Source organism: Moschus berezovskii, chromosome 28, assembly GCF_049115385.1.
Source record: "Moschus berezovskii isolate FMDL1 chromosome 28, NW_MosBer_1.0, whole genome shotgun sequence".
Classification (NCBI taxonomy): Eukaryota; Metazoa; Chordata; class Mammalia; order Artiodactyla; family Moschidae; genus Moschus; species Moschus berezovskii.
In genome coordinates, this window is record NC_142487.1 from 9,427,240 (window position 1) to 9,444,011 (window position 16,772).

A 16,772-nucleotide genomic window follows, 5' to 3' on the forward strand; every position below is an offset into this window, starting at 1 on the left:
GTTAGTGCCCTGGATGAGAAGATAAAAGGAGTTACAGAGACTTCTGTGAATGACCATCCTCCCTGGGCACAACCACTGACCAGTAGACTTCATCACCTTCCCCACCTCTGGTCAAGGAGCCAATTGTGACAGCAGTGGGGGAGAAGCAGTGGTGCTGAACTGCAAGAAAATCATACTGTATTGACGACAAAGAACATCATCCTGTCTATACAGTTTCTAGGGTTCCTCAAACCAGACCAGCCTGTTCCCTTTCTCTAGATTATACGGAAATCTTAGAGCAGCTGTGATGACTCAGTGGTGGTACTATGATAGAATCATGCTATCTAGAGATGATGGAGAAATTCAAAATCTGCACAGCCCGATATGGCAGCACCTGGCCACACGTGGCTATTGAGTGCTTGAAAAGTGGGTCGTGTGACTGAGGACCTAAACTTTCAATGTTGTAGAATTTTTTTTTAATCCAGGTGCTGAGTGTTTTTTAATTTATTTTTTTTAAAATAGAAGTACAGTCAATTTACAATGTTGTAATGTTGTGTTAATTTCTGTTGTATAGCAGAGAATCAGATATACATATATATATACACATATATATTCTTTTTTACATTCTTTCCCATTATGATTTATCTCAGGATATTTAATAACATTCCCTATGATATACAGTAGTACCTTGTTATCCATTCTATATGTAATAGTTTGCATGTACCAACCCCAAGCTCCCAAATATTCCTTCCCTGTTGTTCTGTCGCTAAGTTGTCTCTGACTCTTTGCGACCCCATGAACTGCAGCATGCCAGGCTTCCCTGTCCTTCACTGTCTCCCAGAATTTGCTCAAACTAATGTCCATTGAATCCATCCCTTCCCCACATTATCCAGTAATTTGACCCCTGGGCATATATCTGGACAAAACTATAATTCAAAAAGATACACACACCCTTATGTTTATAGCAGCACTATTCACAATAGCCAAGACATAAATGTCCATTGACAGATGAATAGATAAAGAAGATGTGGTACATGCAGACACGCACACACAATGGAATACTACTCAGCCATAAAGCAAAATAATGCCATTTGCAGTAACATGAATGCAACGAGAGATTATACGAGGTGAAGTATGTCAGAGAGAGAAAGACAAGCATCATATAATATCACATATATTTGGAATCTAAAATACGACTCAACATTACAGATTTTTAGTTAATTTCTTGAAAAAACTACATGTGGCTAGTGACCATCAGATTGGACAGTGCAGAGAAGACGATGCATGTTCTTTAGGAGACTAATCACAGTGACATCAAGGGACTTTGCCATCCACTCATCTTGAGAACACTTTGGGGGTCAAAAGAGGTGAAAGAGAGAGAGGGCTTTGAAAGCCAAGGCCAAGTGTGTAGAAATGCAGTGTCGACCCATGGACATGATGGTGGCTTCTCAGAAATGACCAGGGAGTAGTTTTTCATATTGTGACTCTTTGATTTTTTTTTTTTTTTTTTGCAGGCTCCTTCATGTTGGTGAACACGTCCGGGAGACCCGAGGGACAGAGAACCCACCTCCTCCTACCTCAGCTGAAGGAGAATGATACCCACTGCATTGACTTTCACTACTTTGTGTCTAGCAAGAGTAATTCTGCCCCTGGGTCACTTAACGTCTACGTGAAGGTCAATAACGGACCTTTGGGGAGCCCTATCTGGAATATATCTGGAGACCCTAACCGTACATGGAATAGGGCAGAACTGGCCATCAGTACCTTCTGGCCTAACTTTTATCAGGTATGCCCTTAATTTTTCATTTCCTGTTTTGAAATCTCCTCTAACTTCTGAAAATATAAATCATTTTTCTATTAGATAAGAAGCGTTGGTATTTTTAGACCGAGGTAAAGAAAGTTTGTGCTCTTGGATAGAGAATATATGAAAGCTTTGTTCGTACATTACATTGAGAAATGAGTAAAAAGCTAATAAGTTAAACTTGTTTTGTATACATCAAGTTAAGAAAATAGAAGCAGTCATCTGCAGCAGGGCAGGAAGTACTGTTTGTAAGGATGTTTAACTTCCTGTGTTGTGTGTGTGTGTTCAGTGCTCGATTGTGTCCGACTCTTTGCGACCCCATGGACTGTAGCCCACCAGGCTCTTCTATCCATGGAATTCTCCAGGCATGAATATGGGAGTGGGCTGCCATTTCCTCCTTCAGGGGATATTACAGGACCATGGATTGAACCCACCTCTCCTGCATCTTCTGCCGTGGCAGGCAAATTCTTTACCACTGCGCCACCTGGGAAGCCAGCAGTACACATGTAAATTGCTAAAATCCTTTCACGGTGCACTTGGGCAATACATTTTACAAGTGTTAAAAAATTAGATAAGTCTAATTTTAGCAATCTACTATTAGGAGTTCGTCTCAAGGAAATAATGAAGACCAGTTGCAACTAATTAGCTACAAGGATATTCATGGTGGTGTGTTTACAATAATGAAAAATCAGGAACAGTATTACATTTCTAACAATAGAGGATGAGTTAATGTATGCCACCTCAATACAAAAAGTCATTTTGCAACCATTAAGAATAACATTACAAAAGATCATTTAGTAATATATACAAGCTTATGTTCTTAAGTGGATTAAACTGGTATAAAATCATAAAGCATCATTTTGGATTCAATTTTAAATTAGATACAAATGTATTAATATATAAATATATATATATATAAAATTGGCCTTCCCTGTTGGCTTAGATGGTGAAAGAATGCACCTGCAATACAGGAGACCCAAGTTCAATCCCTGGGTCAGGAAGATTCCCTGGAGAAAGGAATGACAACCCACTCCAGTATTCTTGCCTGAAAAATCCCATGGGCAGAGGAGCCTGGTGGGCTACAGTCCATGGGGTCAAAAGGGTCAGACTCCACCGAGTGACTAACACTTTCACTTTTCACATACGTAATTAAGCTATATGGTGAAATAAATAAATGAAAAAGTGGTATAGCCCCAGCTAGTGGCTTAAGTTTTTCTTTCCTTCAGATGTCATATCCTAAATTTTGCACAATGCCCATGTGCTATTTTTATGTATAAAACAAAAAGGAGTAAACAGTAATTTTTCCTCCAGAGGAAAAATGCTCTACTTACTGCATATCCTTCTTTTTTATAAATGTATTGATAACCTGTCAGGGACATAATTAAAGAGTATGGCCTTTAGGACAAAGTTTCTTCTTTTGTTGGATTAAAATGGAAGCAAGGGAAATGGGTTTTGGCTAAGGTAGGCGTCAGAAGGGTCTATATGATGGACGAGGCTAAGAGGCAGAGTGTTTTGAGAAACTCCTTTTGAAGGAGACTTTCCTGCAGGAGCACTCGTGGTTAAGAACCCACTTACCAATGCAGGAGACAACAGGAGACGTGGGTTCATTCCCTAGGTCGGGACAATTCCCCGGAGCAGGAAATGGCAACCCATTCCAGTGTTGCCTGGAAAATCCCATGGACAGAGGAAGCTGGTGGGCTCCAGTCCATGGGGCTGCACAGGTGGCTGAGCACAGTGCCAAATCTCACAGTAGAGAAGGCCCCGTGGGTGCCCATCTGGAACCTGCATGAGAGCCTTCCTTGGTCTGCTTGGCTTCTAGACAAGATCAGAAGGTGCATCCTGCTCATCTCTGCCCTAATCTCCTTCTTTCCCCACCCAGAACTTCTAAGACTCAACTCTTGCGGGACCCTTCACAGCTGCCAGAGCCCAGCACATGGGTTTAGTTTTGACACTGGCTACATTCCAGTGTCTAGATCCCAATGCCACAGTTAAGAGTTGGAATGCTACAACTGAGGCTCTCAAATACTGCAACAAAGACCCACGAAAACAGAATAAATATTTTTTAAAAATAAATAAAGGAAGTGACACCTTTTTGAGACCCTTTCTCACTGCCCAGGGACTCTGCTTCCCCCATACACTCCATTATTTAGGCTACAAGATATTAATACATGATAACGATCTAGCAAATTAATGTGGAGTGACCATATGCTTAAAATACTACCATATTAAAATACTTTATATTCATATAGTACTTTATTTCTATAAGAGGCTCTTTACACTTTTGAAGGTAGTTTTGATCTTATGAGTTAAGGTTGATGAATGAAGTCATTTAAGGAATTTCATTTTATACTGTTATGATTTCACATTATAATATTGCTTCAAAACGGGTAGCATCGTCATCTAGTAAAAGAACATATGCTTTGCATCAGATAGAACTGGATTTGGATATGAAATCGGTTTTAAGTTTGGGCAACTTGAACTTATGAGCCTTCCTACTTACAGGACTAAGTGTAAAGACAGGGAGAGGCGTGAAGAGAAAGGCAAAGCACAATTTGGATGTTCTCATCTCTCAATAAATGGTGGCAATTTATGGAGATTCAGATTTGTGGAAAACAGAAAAGAGGAGAAGTGGATAATAGTTGATGCTTTCTCCTGCGAAGTCACTTCTTAAATGTGTTTGGTGCCGTGGCAGAAAGTGTGCAATGAAAAAAGTTTCCGGGAACAAATCCTTCATTGAAACACCGGGTGAAAGGGAAAAACCAAGGGCTTTGCCACCAGAACATTATAGCAAGGTAGCCCTGGAGCTGGCATAATGGTGCGCTGCCTGCCCCTGGGGAACAGGTGCTCTGGCGGGGGAGGGCAGGAATGGGGGTGCTGTGCTGAGCTCCTCCTATCTGTCCTGTCTCTGATCCTCCCTTTCTTTTGTCAAGAACGTCTGTTTCTCTCGTATCTTTGGCTGCAAGATTCTGAGTCAGTTCTCATCTCGGTCAGAATCTGAGTCTTGTAAGTTGTTGGGTTTGGGCTTCCCTGGTGGCTCAGAGGGTAAAGCGTCTGCCTGCAATGCAGGAGACCTGGGTTCGATCCCTGAGTCAGGAAGATCCCCTGGAGAAGGAAATGGCAACCCACTCCAGTACTCTTGCCTGGAAAATCCCAGAGAAGCCTGGCAAGCTACAGGCCATGGGGTCGCAAAGAGTCGGACACGACTGAGCGACTTCACTTCACTTTACTTCACTCAGTGCAACTGAACACCACTGGCCTGTGTATTTTGGATGAATATAGTTGTTCTCTTGGGCATCCCTTTGTTTTTATAACCTTTCTGCTAACATGATCTTTATTAGAATGTGTAGCATTTCAAAACGTTTCTTAGCAGAGTGGAGTGTTCTTGCCACAGTAGTCATTTAATGGAGCTTTTCCTATTTATGGGAAAATAGTATTCTGCAGGTACCCATCATGATGATGATTTGCATGGAACACAGGGACTTGCAGGTTAATTACTGTTCATTAACACGCAAACCACCAAGGGTATGGATATTGAAAGTGAAAGTGAAGTCTCTCAGTCTTGTCCGACTCTTTGCTACCCCATGGACTTTAGCCCGCCAGGCTCCCCCGTCCATGGGATTTTCCAGGCAAGAAATCTGGAGTGGGTGCCATTTGATTAGCATGTACTTAATTTCTCAATTAGTGTTTGTCCTAACCGCTGTGATGTAGAACCTGCCACTCTGTTGGGGGCAGCATATGCACAGGCTACCTGCTTTCGCCAGGGCAGCTGGGCTGTAGCCCCTGCTTGCTTTGATTTACTCACCGACTGCCATTTGAAGAATGGCATTTTCTTCTCACAAGCTCCATTTTGCTTTGTTGTGAAGGTTTTAGAAAATACTTCACTTGGATTCCATTCCTTCCCTGCTCCTCTGTCTTCTTCCTCAACCCCAGAAGTTTCTGGAGGCCTCTGATAGATTCCTCTGGGTTCCGAACCCCATGGGCACCCAGAGATACTCCTTGAACCCCACATTCACTGCCCTGCTTTTGGATTCCGTGGCTCTGAGTCCTGATTGAGGCCAGGAGGGCAGTGATCTTTAACAGAAATGGTTGTTTTGAAAAGGAAAAAATGCACAGGTAGTCTAGACATCTACCACCACCACCCCCCCAAGCTCCTGAAATAAGGGGTCATGCCAGGCAGAGGACAGTGACAAGAAGGATGGGAAAGTCAGGGAAGATGACGGTGTTCTGGTTGCTTCACTTGTTGTTGTCATCTAGTTGCTAAGTCGTGTCCAGCTCTTTTTGTGACCCGTGGGCTGTAGTCCACCAGACCTCCTGTAAAAACAAATCAGTCAGATGCACTGAAGGGCCTGGCAGAAGAGGAGCGGTGGATCCCTTCTCTCTGTTCTCTGTACACCAAGCTTACCAAGGGACTAGTCTTTCAAGGGTGACTCACTGGAAAAGACTCTGATGCTGGGAAAGGTTGGGGGCGGGAGGAGAAGGGGACGACAGAGAATGAGATGGCTGGATGGCATCACCGACTCTGTGGACATGAGTTTGAGTGAACTCCGGGAGTTGGTGATGGACAGGGAGGCCTGGCGTGCTGTGATTCATGGGGTCGCGGAGAGTCGGACACGACTGAGCGACTGAACTGAACTGAACTGAAGCCAAGTTTTACCCTTTACCCATCTGCCATCTTTCCTGGTGGAAGATGGTTTGAGGGAACAGGAAGGACTTGGTCTGTCTTACCTCTTCTTGTTACCTTCCAGCTGGACTCCCACATGGCAGCCTTGGTTTCTTACTGGATGGCCCTCAGCCCACCTTTACGAGAAGGTCACGAAAGCCACGCTGAGTGGCAGCAGCTCAGCAGGCACTTGCTGCTAAGTTGTGTTTGACTCTTTGTGACTCGGTGGACTATAACACGCCAGGCTCTCCTGTCCTTCCCAGAGTTGCTCAGATTCATGGTCACTGAGTTGGTGATGCTATCTAACCATCTCATCCTCAGCCACTTTCTTCACCTTTTGCCTTCAATCTTTCCCAGCATCGTAGTCTTTTCTGATAAGTCAACTCTTTGTGTCAGGTGGCCAAAATATTGGAGATTCAGCTTCAACATTAGTCCTTCCAATGAATATTCAGGGTTGGTTTCCTATAGGATTGACTGGTTTGGTCTCCTTGCTGTCCAAGGGACTCTCAAGAGTCTTTTCTAGCAACACAGTTTGAAAGCATCAGTTCTTCGGTGCTCAGTTTTCTTTATGGTCCAACTCTAACATCCATACATGACTTACTGGACAAACCATAACTTTGACTATAGGGACATTTGTCACCAAAGTGATAGACAGTGTCTGAGGTCTGCATGGGTGAGTGTTTTCCAAACTGCATTCCAAGGAAGGTTCAAAGGCACTGGTCAACCAAATGGAAAGAAGCACTCATTTAAGGGAAATCGAATGCATCCTGTATCACAAGGCATTTCAGAGCCCATGGGTGACACGTGGCAGGTGCATATACTGGGGTGAAGCGTGGACATCCGTCTGGGCTTTAGCAGAACATCTCTTGAGTCTCGTTGTTTCCTGGAGTACACTTGGGGAATCCTGATATGTAATCATGGAAGAAGAGAAGGCTCCCTTGCTCCATCAGTGCCTTAGCATATGGTCCTAACTCCAAGTGTAAGACCACTGAATCGCTTTGTACCAAGTGCAAGACAATCAGCTTGCTTTGTCTGTCTGGGAGGACACAGGAAATTAGATATGGCAGTGAAATGAAGCCTGTCTCAGGCAGGAAAGCTGTTCTAATCAGGTACCCCGCCCCCTGCATTTTGTGCTAAAAAGAGATGAGTTTGAAGAAATCAGTGAGGACGTGTGAGGCTGTCACTTTGCTACACAGAGCTGCGTTTAGAAAGCAGAGGGATTCGCATGACAGTTTCATATCTTCAAAGATGATATTTTATCCATTTATTGTGAAAAACTTGAGTATCTCTGAGTTTCTTTCTCAGTTTATACTTGTTATTTGATGATTAAGGACAGGTCCTTCTTCTGGGTGAACATCTTCCATTTCTCTGAGGTCTGTTGCTTCTAGCTTCTCATTACTTTTCCTTATCACTTTCCTATTTTGTTTCCCTGTGCCTTAATTTGCTTACATATCCCATTTTGTAGAATGGACATTTGAGCCATGAGTAGAAAAGATTATAAAAGAACATTTCCTCTTTTCAAAAGAGAAAGGGAAAACACAAGAAAATTGAAGAAATTAGTGTTGATTGGTAGGAAAAAACATGGCATCATTTCAGAATGTCCTGAGTGATGTAACAAAGCACCAGTAATCAGCTCCACTGTGAAGCTTGTCCTTTGAATGTTTTTAACCTAGAGAAAGTAGGTTTTAACATGACTTCACTATGTGCGTCTAAAGAAAGGTCTCCGTTCTTTTTTCCTGATTTTCTAAAGTTGTATCATTTGTGGTTTTGCTTTGGCTCTTCATTATCACAGAAACTTTTCTTTTCCTATGTATGTTTTAGTTTTTTATTTGGAAAATAAAGTAGCAGTTTTTATGAATATGATATACTTAGCTTTTGGTGTGTCAAGATTTTTTTTTATTAATGTCTGATGTGGGAAAATATTTTATATTATTCTTGAATTAAGTATGTAAAGAAAAATGCATAGGTAATACATATGTATTTTGATAAATGTTTGCAAATTAAATATGGTCGTGAAGTCATGACCCATATTAGGAAATTGAACACGCTCTGCTCCTCAAAAGACTAGCCCCTCTCCCAGCCTCTGCCCCTCTCATGTTAATAGCCCATCCTCAGGAATAATCATGTCTTAACTTCCACTATAGACTGAATGTTTGTGACCCCCTCCAAATTCATAGCTTGAAATTCAGTCCTCAGTGTGATACACTAGCTTTTTATTTAAACCAAAACCAGAAAGGGGCTATGGGGCTCTGTGTGGGAAGACAGACAGATGCCACGGGAGCCCCTTTGTTCTAGGGTCTGCCAGATGGCTTCCACCAGCCCATCTTCCAGGGAGCGTGTTTGTGTTGTAACCTAAGGCCTTTGCTTTGCTCACATGTAGCCGGGGGAAATGGCAGTGTGAAAAGCTAATTTTGCTCCTCACTGAAGCGGGGAGCACCAGAGATGCTGCCGGGTTAAACCTCTTCCCATCTCCCGTTTGGCGGACTCAGATCCAGGATGAGTCTTCATGAGCGAACAAAACAGCACTCATTAGTCAGTGGTGTAACCAGTTCTTTCCTAACTGAAATTCAGCAGCTTTCCCCCAAGGCTCCAGAGACGCCAGGGGTGCAACATCTTGTCCCCCAGAGTCGTTGTGTTGAGTGATGGAATGTCTGTGGGCTCTGTCTAGTCTACATGTCTTTACTTCCCACCAGTGCCAATAACATCTGGGAACCAGCAGCAGAAATGAGCATTGAGTCCTTCCAGAGGCCAAGAACTTTCATAGAAGTAGGCCTCGGAGTGAATCCAAGCACACTTCTGCAGTTTTGTCCTAAACATCACTGTGAGTGCTGAATTAGTAAATGCTGCACCACTGCTTCTGTGGGGAACAGGGCGTCAGTCCCCCCACGAGAGCCTCTGGCCATGTGATTTTCATCGATTGGTCAAGGCATAACCTTGGTTTATGTGTGCTTCCGTCAAGGTGCCTTATTTAATGTATGTCATTGATTCCTGTCATTGAATGTGGCCAAGAGCACTAGCTCAGGCCTGAAGGCAGTTTATTTATTTAACATATGTGTTTTCTCTGTAAGACGCATCACAGCCTTGTGTGCTTGGCAACAACCAGACAGCACTTTAGTGCTGAGCTGGGGGCCGTCTTAAACAGCAGCATCACCAGTAAAAGGCTCGAAAAGGTGAAAAACATAGAGCATTTAGCCTCGGATGAAGACAGTTGTTAGCGGCAGGAAAGGGGAAGCTAGAAAGCATCCTTTTTTCCCCAGCCTCTGCTGGGCCGTGTGTGGTCTGGCGTCTCTAGTATTTGCTGCTCCGTCCTTATTCTCAAATGACCAAGAACGCTTTGCAAGGATTGATTTTGGGGTTTCAAATAAATTCCAGAGCAGTCAAATTCAAATTCAGAATCAGCAAATACTGAAGATTCATTGTATTTTCCATTAAGTCAGATTCCCTGCCTCCCCCCGCCAAAAAAAAAAGGTGATGTAAGATTTAATACTGTATGGTGACAAAATTATTCTAGAATAATGAAGTTTGACTCTGTGATTCCATCATACCCACCCCCCACTTCAGCTTTCAACCTTTCAAATAATCATAGCTTAGGTTAGGCTGGAGGGCAAAGGCATTTATCATAAAAATGTATGTGTATCAGTAAAAACACAAACATTTAGCTACAATCTGCTGCTGCTGCTAAGTCACTTCAGTCGTGTCCGACTCTGTGTGACCCAATAGACGGAAGCCTACCAGGCTCCCCCGTCCCTGGGATTCTCCAGGCAAGAACACCGGAGTGGGTTGCCATTTCCTTCTCCAATGTGTGAAAGTGAAAAGTGAAAGTGAAGTCGCTCAGTCGTGTCCGCCAAAGGCCTTTGTTTAGAATGAGATGTGAGAGGCTTGATTATGAAATTTTTATTATAAATTCTTCATAGTTTGGCATCTTTATAGAGGATTTGCCTTCTAAATGAGCTGGGTTTTCTTTCATTTTTAAAATTTTTTTCTTCTTTTTTTTTTAGTTATTTTTTGGCTGCATTGGGTCTTTGTTGCTGCGTGTGCGCTTTCTCTAGTTGCGACAAGTGGGAGCTACTGTCTAGCTGTCCTGTGCAGACTTCTCATTGTGGTGGCTTCTCTTGTTGCAGAGCACTGGCTCTGGAGCATGGAATCAATAGTGTGGCACCCGAGCTTAGTTGCTCTGTAGCATGTGGGATCTTCCTGGACCAGGGATCAAACTGGTATCCCCTGCATGGCAGATTCTTAACCATTGCACCACCAAGGAAGCCCTCTTTCATTTTTAGTTTAATTTTTAAGACAGTGTTTTGATGTCTATCAAGTAATTCATTTCTATGGTTTTGTTTTATGCTTTAAAAATTTGGTAATGATTATTGCAAGGTAATGTGGGCATTGAAAACACCCACCCCTGTAATAGAGTTGAAACAAGTCAGCCCAGGAGAGGGCTTTCTCCCTGCCATTGCTAGAGGAGTACAAGGCTCCCCCAGCAAGTGCAAAGCATATTGAACTTGCTGTGACGAACTATTGCTATCGACATATGCTTTCTTGTTATCCAGAGTAATGGCAGCTGCTGGTGAGCCAAGCAGGAAGGTTTCCTCTTAAAGCAGGAGGCTGGATAGTAAATATTTCAGGCTTTTCAAGCCAGATGGTCTCTGTGGCAGCAATTCCACGGTGCTGAGATTGTGAGAGTCACCATAGATAATCCATAAATGAATGGGTGTGACTGCTTTCCAATAAAGCTTAATTTGCAGACATGGACATTTGAGTTTCACATACTCATGTTGGGCTTCCCTGGTGGCTCAGACAGTAAAGACTCTGCCTGCCAATGCAAGAGACCTGGATTTGATCCCTGGGTCAGGAAGATCCCCTGGAGAAGGAAATAGCAACCCACTCCAGTATTCTTGCCTGGAGAATTCCATGGACAGGAGAGCCTGGCAGGTTATGGTCCATGGGGTTACAAAGAGTCCAATACAACTGAGCAACTAAGCACACATACAGACACACACACACATTTCTCGTGTATCACAAAATCTTCTTTTGAGTTCTTCCTACCAGTGAAAACTGTAAAAACCATCCATGGTTTGTGGGCCAGACAGAAACAAGAGATTAGGGGCAGATTTGGTCCATTTGCTATAGTTTGCTGACCCTTGTTGTTAAAACTGTGTCATATAGTTTGGCCCTTGTAGCTATATTTCTAGGTCAAATAGATGGCTACATTCTTACTTCAATCTAGAAATAAAGAATTTAGAACATATATACATTTATGCATTAAAAGTTATATGCATTATATATATATTTGTGTGTGTGTGTATATGTGTATGGGCTTCCCAGGTGACACTAGTGGTAAAGAACCTGTCTGCCAATGCAGGACACATAAGAGATGCAGGCTCGGTCCATGGGTGGGGAAGATCACCTGGGGGAGGAAATGACAACCTACTTCAATATTCTTGCCTAGACTGGAAAAGCCCATTGACAGGAGCCTGGTGAGCTACAGTCCATGGGGTTGCAAAGAGTCAGACAAAGAGTCAGACATGACTGAAGCGACTGAGCACACACACACGTGTGTATGCATGGTTGTATATGTGTATATGCATACATATGTGTATTTATTCTACATATGGTCTCTCATACCTGCTAAGTTAGGCAGTCGAGTCACATGAAAAAACTTCAGACTTGGAAGTAAAACAGACCTGGAGTTACACCCTGAGTATGTGACCTCAGAAAAATCACTTAACTTTACTGAGTCTGTTCTGTATCTACTGAGGTAGATAGTATTCACTGCAGTGGATATGGTTGACTGAGAAAAATTAGATAATACATACAAAAGGTGCCTGGGACATGGATGTAAATGGTAAATAAATGTTTTCTGAATTATTGATTTTTTTATAAATAAAAAAATTGGTGTGGTCCCCTTAAGACACTCAGTTTTTACTTCTAATATAGATTTTTAATAGGTTCTGTCCTGTTTGATAAAAATAAGCATGGCCACATCCCACATCAATTTTTTACACTTGTTTTTTTTTTTTTCGCTTTCCACTGGTGCTGTCTATGGTCTTGTGTTAGTTTTCTCTGACTTCCATCTTCCTGACTGTGGATGCAGACATCTTCAGACACTCCTGTGATCCACCCCCCACCCCTTCATATGTGTGTTATATTTCTGTACAGCAATACTTGTCTTTTGATAGAGTGGTCCCTTGTTTGAAAAAAAGAGACAAAACTATTTCTGCTTCTGAAGCTTTCTTGGCAAGGGCACTGGCTAGAAAAAAGTATAAAATGGAAAACTTGCCAGATAGCAAGGGTTCACGACGAGAAAAGCTTTTCAGGGCATGCTTAAATATGCTTTTAAGATACGTGTTTAAGGACTTCCCTGGCTTCTCAAGTGACAAAGCAGTGTCACTTGACACGTGTCACATTGACACGTCAGTGCCTGCAATGACGGATCCTCAGTGGACATGGGTTCAATCCCTGGGTTGGGAAGATCCCTTGGAGTAGGAAATGGCAACCCATTCCAGTATTCTTGCCTGGAGAATCCCATGGACAGAGGAGCCTGGTGGACTACAGTCCATGGGGTCGCAAAAAATTAGACAGGACTGAGCAACTGAGCAGGCGTGACACTTGCAGTCCAGTGGTGAAGACTTGGCCCTATCTTTCCTGCTCCTTGCATGGAGTCTCAAAGAGTTGGAGATGACTGAGGGACTGAACTGAACTGAGCTCCTGCTCCTTCTCCCTCCATCGCTGAGCCCTGGCAAGCACTCAGCTGGCCTCCATTTCTAAAATGCTGACATTACACGTTGTTACATAAATGGAATCATATTGCGTGTAATCTTTTGTGATGGGCTTTTTCACTCAACTCAGTTCTCTGGAGATTCATCCAGTCATTGGTTGTGTCAGTAGTCAGTTCCTTGAATTTGAGTCAGTTCTAGTGAGGTGGATGAACGTAGAGGCTGTTAATACAGAAGCAAGTCAGAAAAAGAAAAACAGATATTATATAATAATGCATATATATGGAATCTAGAAAAATGGTACTGATGAATCTATTTGCAGGGCAGAAGTGGAGACGCGGACATAAAGAACAGACTTGTGGACACAGCAGGGGAAGGAGAGGGGGGGACAAATCGAGAGAGTAGCACTGCCATACATACATTACCATGTATAAAACAGATGGCTGGTGGGAAGTTGCTGTATAACACAGGGAGCTCAAGTGCATGCTCTGTGATGACCTAGAGGGTTGGGATGTGATGGGAGGTGGGGGGGAGGCTCGAGAGGGAGGGGACATATGTATTCTTATGGCTGATTCAGATTCTTATATGGTAGAAAGCAACACAACATTGTAAAGCAATTATCCTCCAATTTTTTAAAAAAATTGTCCCTTTTTAGTGCTGACTAGTAACCATGGATGTGCCACTCTGTTTAATCATTTGCCATTTGAACAGCATCTGGACTGTTTCTGGCTTCTGGTTATCCTGAATAAAGCTTCTATAAACATTCGTGTGCAGGTTTTTATATGAATAAAAAAAGTTCATTTCTCGAACGGTGGATGCTGGGTTGTACATTAAGAATGATCCTCTTCATGTGGTCTCCCTGGTGACACGGGTTCCTGCTGTGTAGAATGGAGGTACTAATGTTAGCATTAACACTAGCCTGACAATGGAGAGCTTTAGATAGTCATGTTTAGAAAATTGAAAACTTTGTTAGTGGTTCTTTTTTCTCTCTTAGCCTCAACTTCTCTGAGTCCACCATGTCAAAATGTTATTCATCTTGAGGACCTCAGAGCATGTTGCCCTTTTTCTGTTGCCCTGCTTCTCCCAGGATCAAACAGTTGTAAAGCCTTCCTCACAAGATTTTTATATCATTTTATATCATTCCTCCAATTCATACTCTACCATCTGAATTTCAGCCAGCATAGCTCTTCTCTGTATTTCTAATATGGTGTGTTCCCTAGAATTGCCCTATGAGTGGAGTCTCTGAGCCTGGTCACAGCTGACCTTTAGAGCTGTAGGTCCGAGTTTTTCTCTTTATGGTCACGGTCATGTCCACCTGAGGGCCTTTGCACGTTCCCTGGAAGATACCTCACACTCTTCTCACCTTTGGCTCGTTCACCCACAGCTCTCAGCTCAAACACCGCTTCCTCATGGAAGGTCCTCTGGAGGGTGTCCTCCTAGTATCCTGCTCTCTTCTTTCATAGTACTTTAAACGTTTTAATTGCACGTGTTAGTTGTATAAAACCTAAGACCCCATGTGGTCCCATCTGGTCCATTCAGTTCAGTTCCCCTAAAAGAAGTTGACCAGAATATAGGTTGCATGTGTGCATAATAAGTCACTTCAGTTGTGTCTGACTCTTTGCAACCCTATGGACTGAAGCCCACCAGGCCCTTCTGTCCATGGGATTCTCCAGGCAAGAATATTGGAGTGGATGTCTGTTCCCTTCTCCAGGGGATCTTCCCCACCCAGAGATGGAACCCATGTCTCCTGTGGCTCCTGCATTGCATGCAGATTCTTTACTGCTGAGCCATGGAGAAAGCCCAGAAAATATATTATCTTAAAACAATTTAAATCTTAACATCACCTCTGGAAGATGACTGAATCTCTGTCTCTCCCCGGGGTCTCCCTCACCGTTATGGGCTGAGACCTTGATTGCAGTGCTGTCTGCTCCCCACATTCACTTCCAAAATCTCAGTTTAAGTGTTAGTTGTTTTTGCAGTTTCAGAACCTAGACCATTTGACTGTCGGGTTACTAGACATTCAGTGGTGTCTCTGGGGAACATGAATGAATCGTTGATATGAGGTATCTGATCGATAGGAAATATTAGGTCACAGTTGGTAAAATGAATGAATAATGAAAACCTTTCTTAATCTTCCAGGTGGTTTTTGAAGTCATAACTTCTGGACATCAAGGTTACCTCGCTATTGATGAAGTGAAGGTGTTAGGACATCCATGTAGTAAGTTGCCTCAACTTTTAATCCTTCAGGGACATGGTTGGGGGTGTATTTATGTTATGGATGGGAGAAGGTACGAAAACCTGGAGGGATGTTTGTCCAGTTTAGAGGGTCCCTGGTGGACCTCTAGGCAGCACTGTGCTAGCCCGGAAGTTCACATGCCTGTGTCATGTGTGATGCATTATAAGTGAAAAATGACTAAGTGCCTTGAAAGTGAAAATCAGGAATGGGGACTATGGGAGTACTTTGGTATGTTCAAATATCCAACCTCAGAATAGAATGTTGGGAGCTGAGCAACCAAAACTCTGCAAATCTGTGTGTCTGTGTGTGCTTAGTGCACATATGTGTGTGTGTGTGTGTGTGTGTGTGTGTGTGTGTGTACAGAGCTTCCCATAATCATTATGTGTTCATAAAAAGTCAGTCATGTTTGCCTTTTATAAATTCTTTTTGAGGGGCCATGCCTCACAGCATGTGGGATCTTAGTTCCTAGACCAGGAATCGAACCTGCACCCTTTGCAGTGGGAATGTGGAGTCTTAGCCACTGGACCACCAGGGAAATCCGGCCTTTGTAAATTCTAATGAGTGACATTGCATAGTGCAAATCACTCTTCTTTTTTTCCCCTCTTAACATTATGTTTTTAGGTCAGTCCATGAGATTGCATCATATAAGTATCAGTTCAGTTCAGTTCAGTTGCTCAGTCGTGTCTAACTCTTTGCGACCCCATGAATCACAGCACGCCAGGCCTCCCTGTCCATCACCAACTCCCGGAGTTCACTCAAACTCATGTCCATCGAGTCGGTGATGCCATCCAGCCATCTCATTCTCTGTCGTCCCCTTCTCCTCCCGCCCCCAATCCTTCCCAGCATCAAAGTCTTTTCCAGTGAGTCAACTCGTTGCATGAGGTGGCCAAAGTATTGAAGTTTCAGCTTTAGCATCAGTCCTTCCAATGAACACCCAGGATTGATCTTCTTTAGAATGGACTGGTTGGATCTCCTTGCAGTCCAAGGGACTCTCAAGAGTCTTCTCCAGCACCACAGTTCAAAAGCATCAATTCTTCGGCGATCAGCTTTCTTCACAGTCCAACTCTCACATCCATACATGACCACGGGAAAAACCATAACCTTGACTAGACGGACCTTTGTTGGCAAAGTAATGTCTCTGCTTTCTAATATACTATGTAGGTTGGTCATAACTTTCTTTCCAAGGAGTAAGCATCTTTTAATTTCATGGCTGCAGTCAGCATCCGCAGTGATTTCGGAGCCCAAAAAAATAAAGTCTGACACTGTTTCCACTGTGTTCCCATCTATTTCCCATGAAGTGATGGGACCAGATGCCATGATCTTTGTGTTCTGAATGTTGAGCTTCAAGCCAACCTTTTCACTCTCCTCTTTCACTTTCATCAA

At 43.1% G+C, this 16,772-nt stretch overlaps 1 protein-coding gene across 4 annotated transcripts in view; it reads left to right on the forward strand.

Moving 5' to 3' along the window:
• The window catches only part of PTPRM (protein tyrosine phosphatase receptor type M), a 671,212-nt gene that overhangs the window by 253,933 nt on the left and 400,507 nt on the right, over positions 1-16,772 (forward strand). For all 4 annotated transcript variants that reach the window (XM_055417180.2, XM_055417182.2, XM_055417181.2 and 1 more), the window contains exons 3-4: positions 1,494-1,765; positions 15,293-15,371. In XM_055417180.2, coding sequence (XP_055273155.1) covers positions 1,494-1,765; positions 15,293-15,371 — 351 coding nt within the window. The remainder of the gene's footprint in view (positions 1-1,493; positions 1,766-15,292; positions 15,372-16,772) is intronic.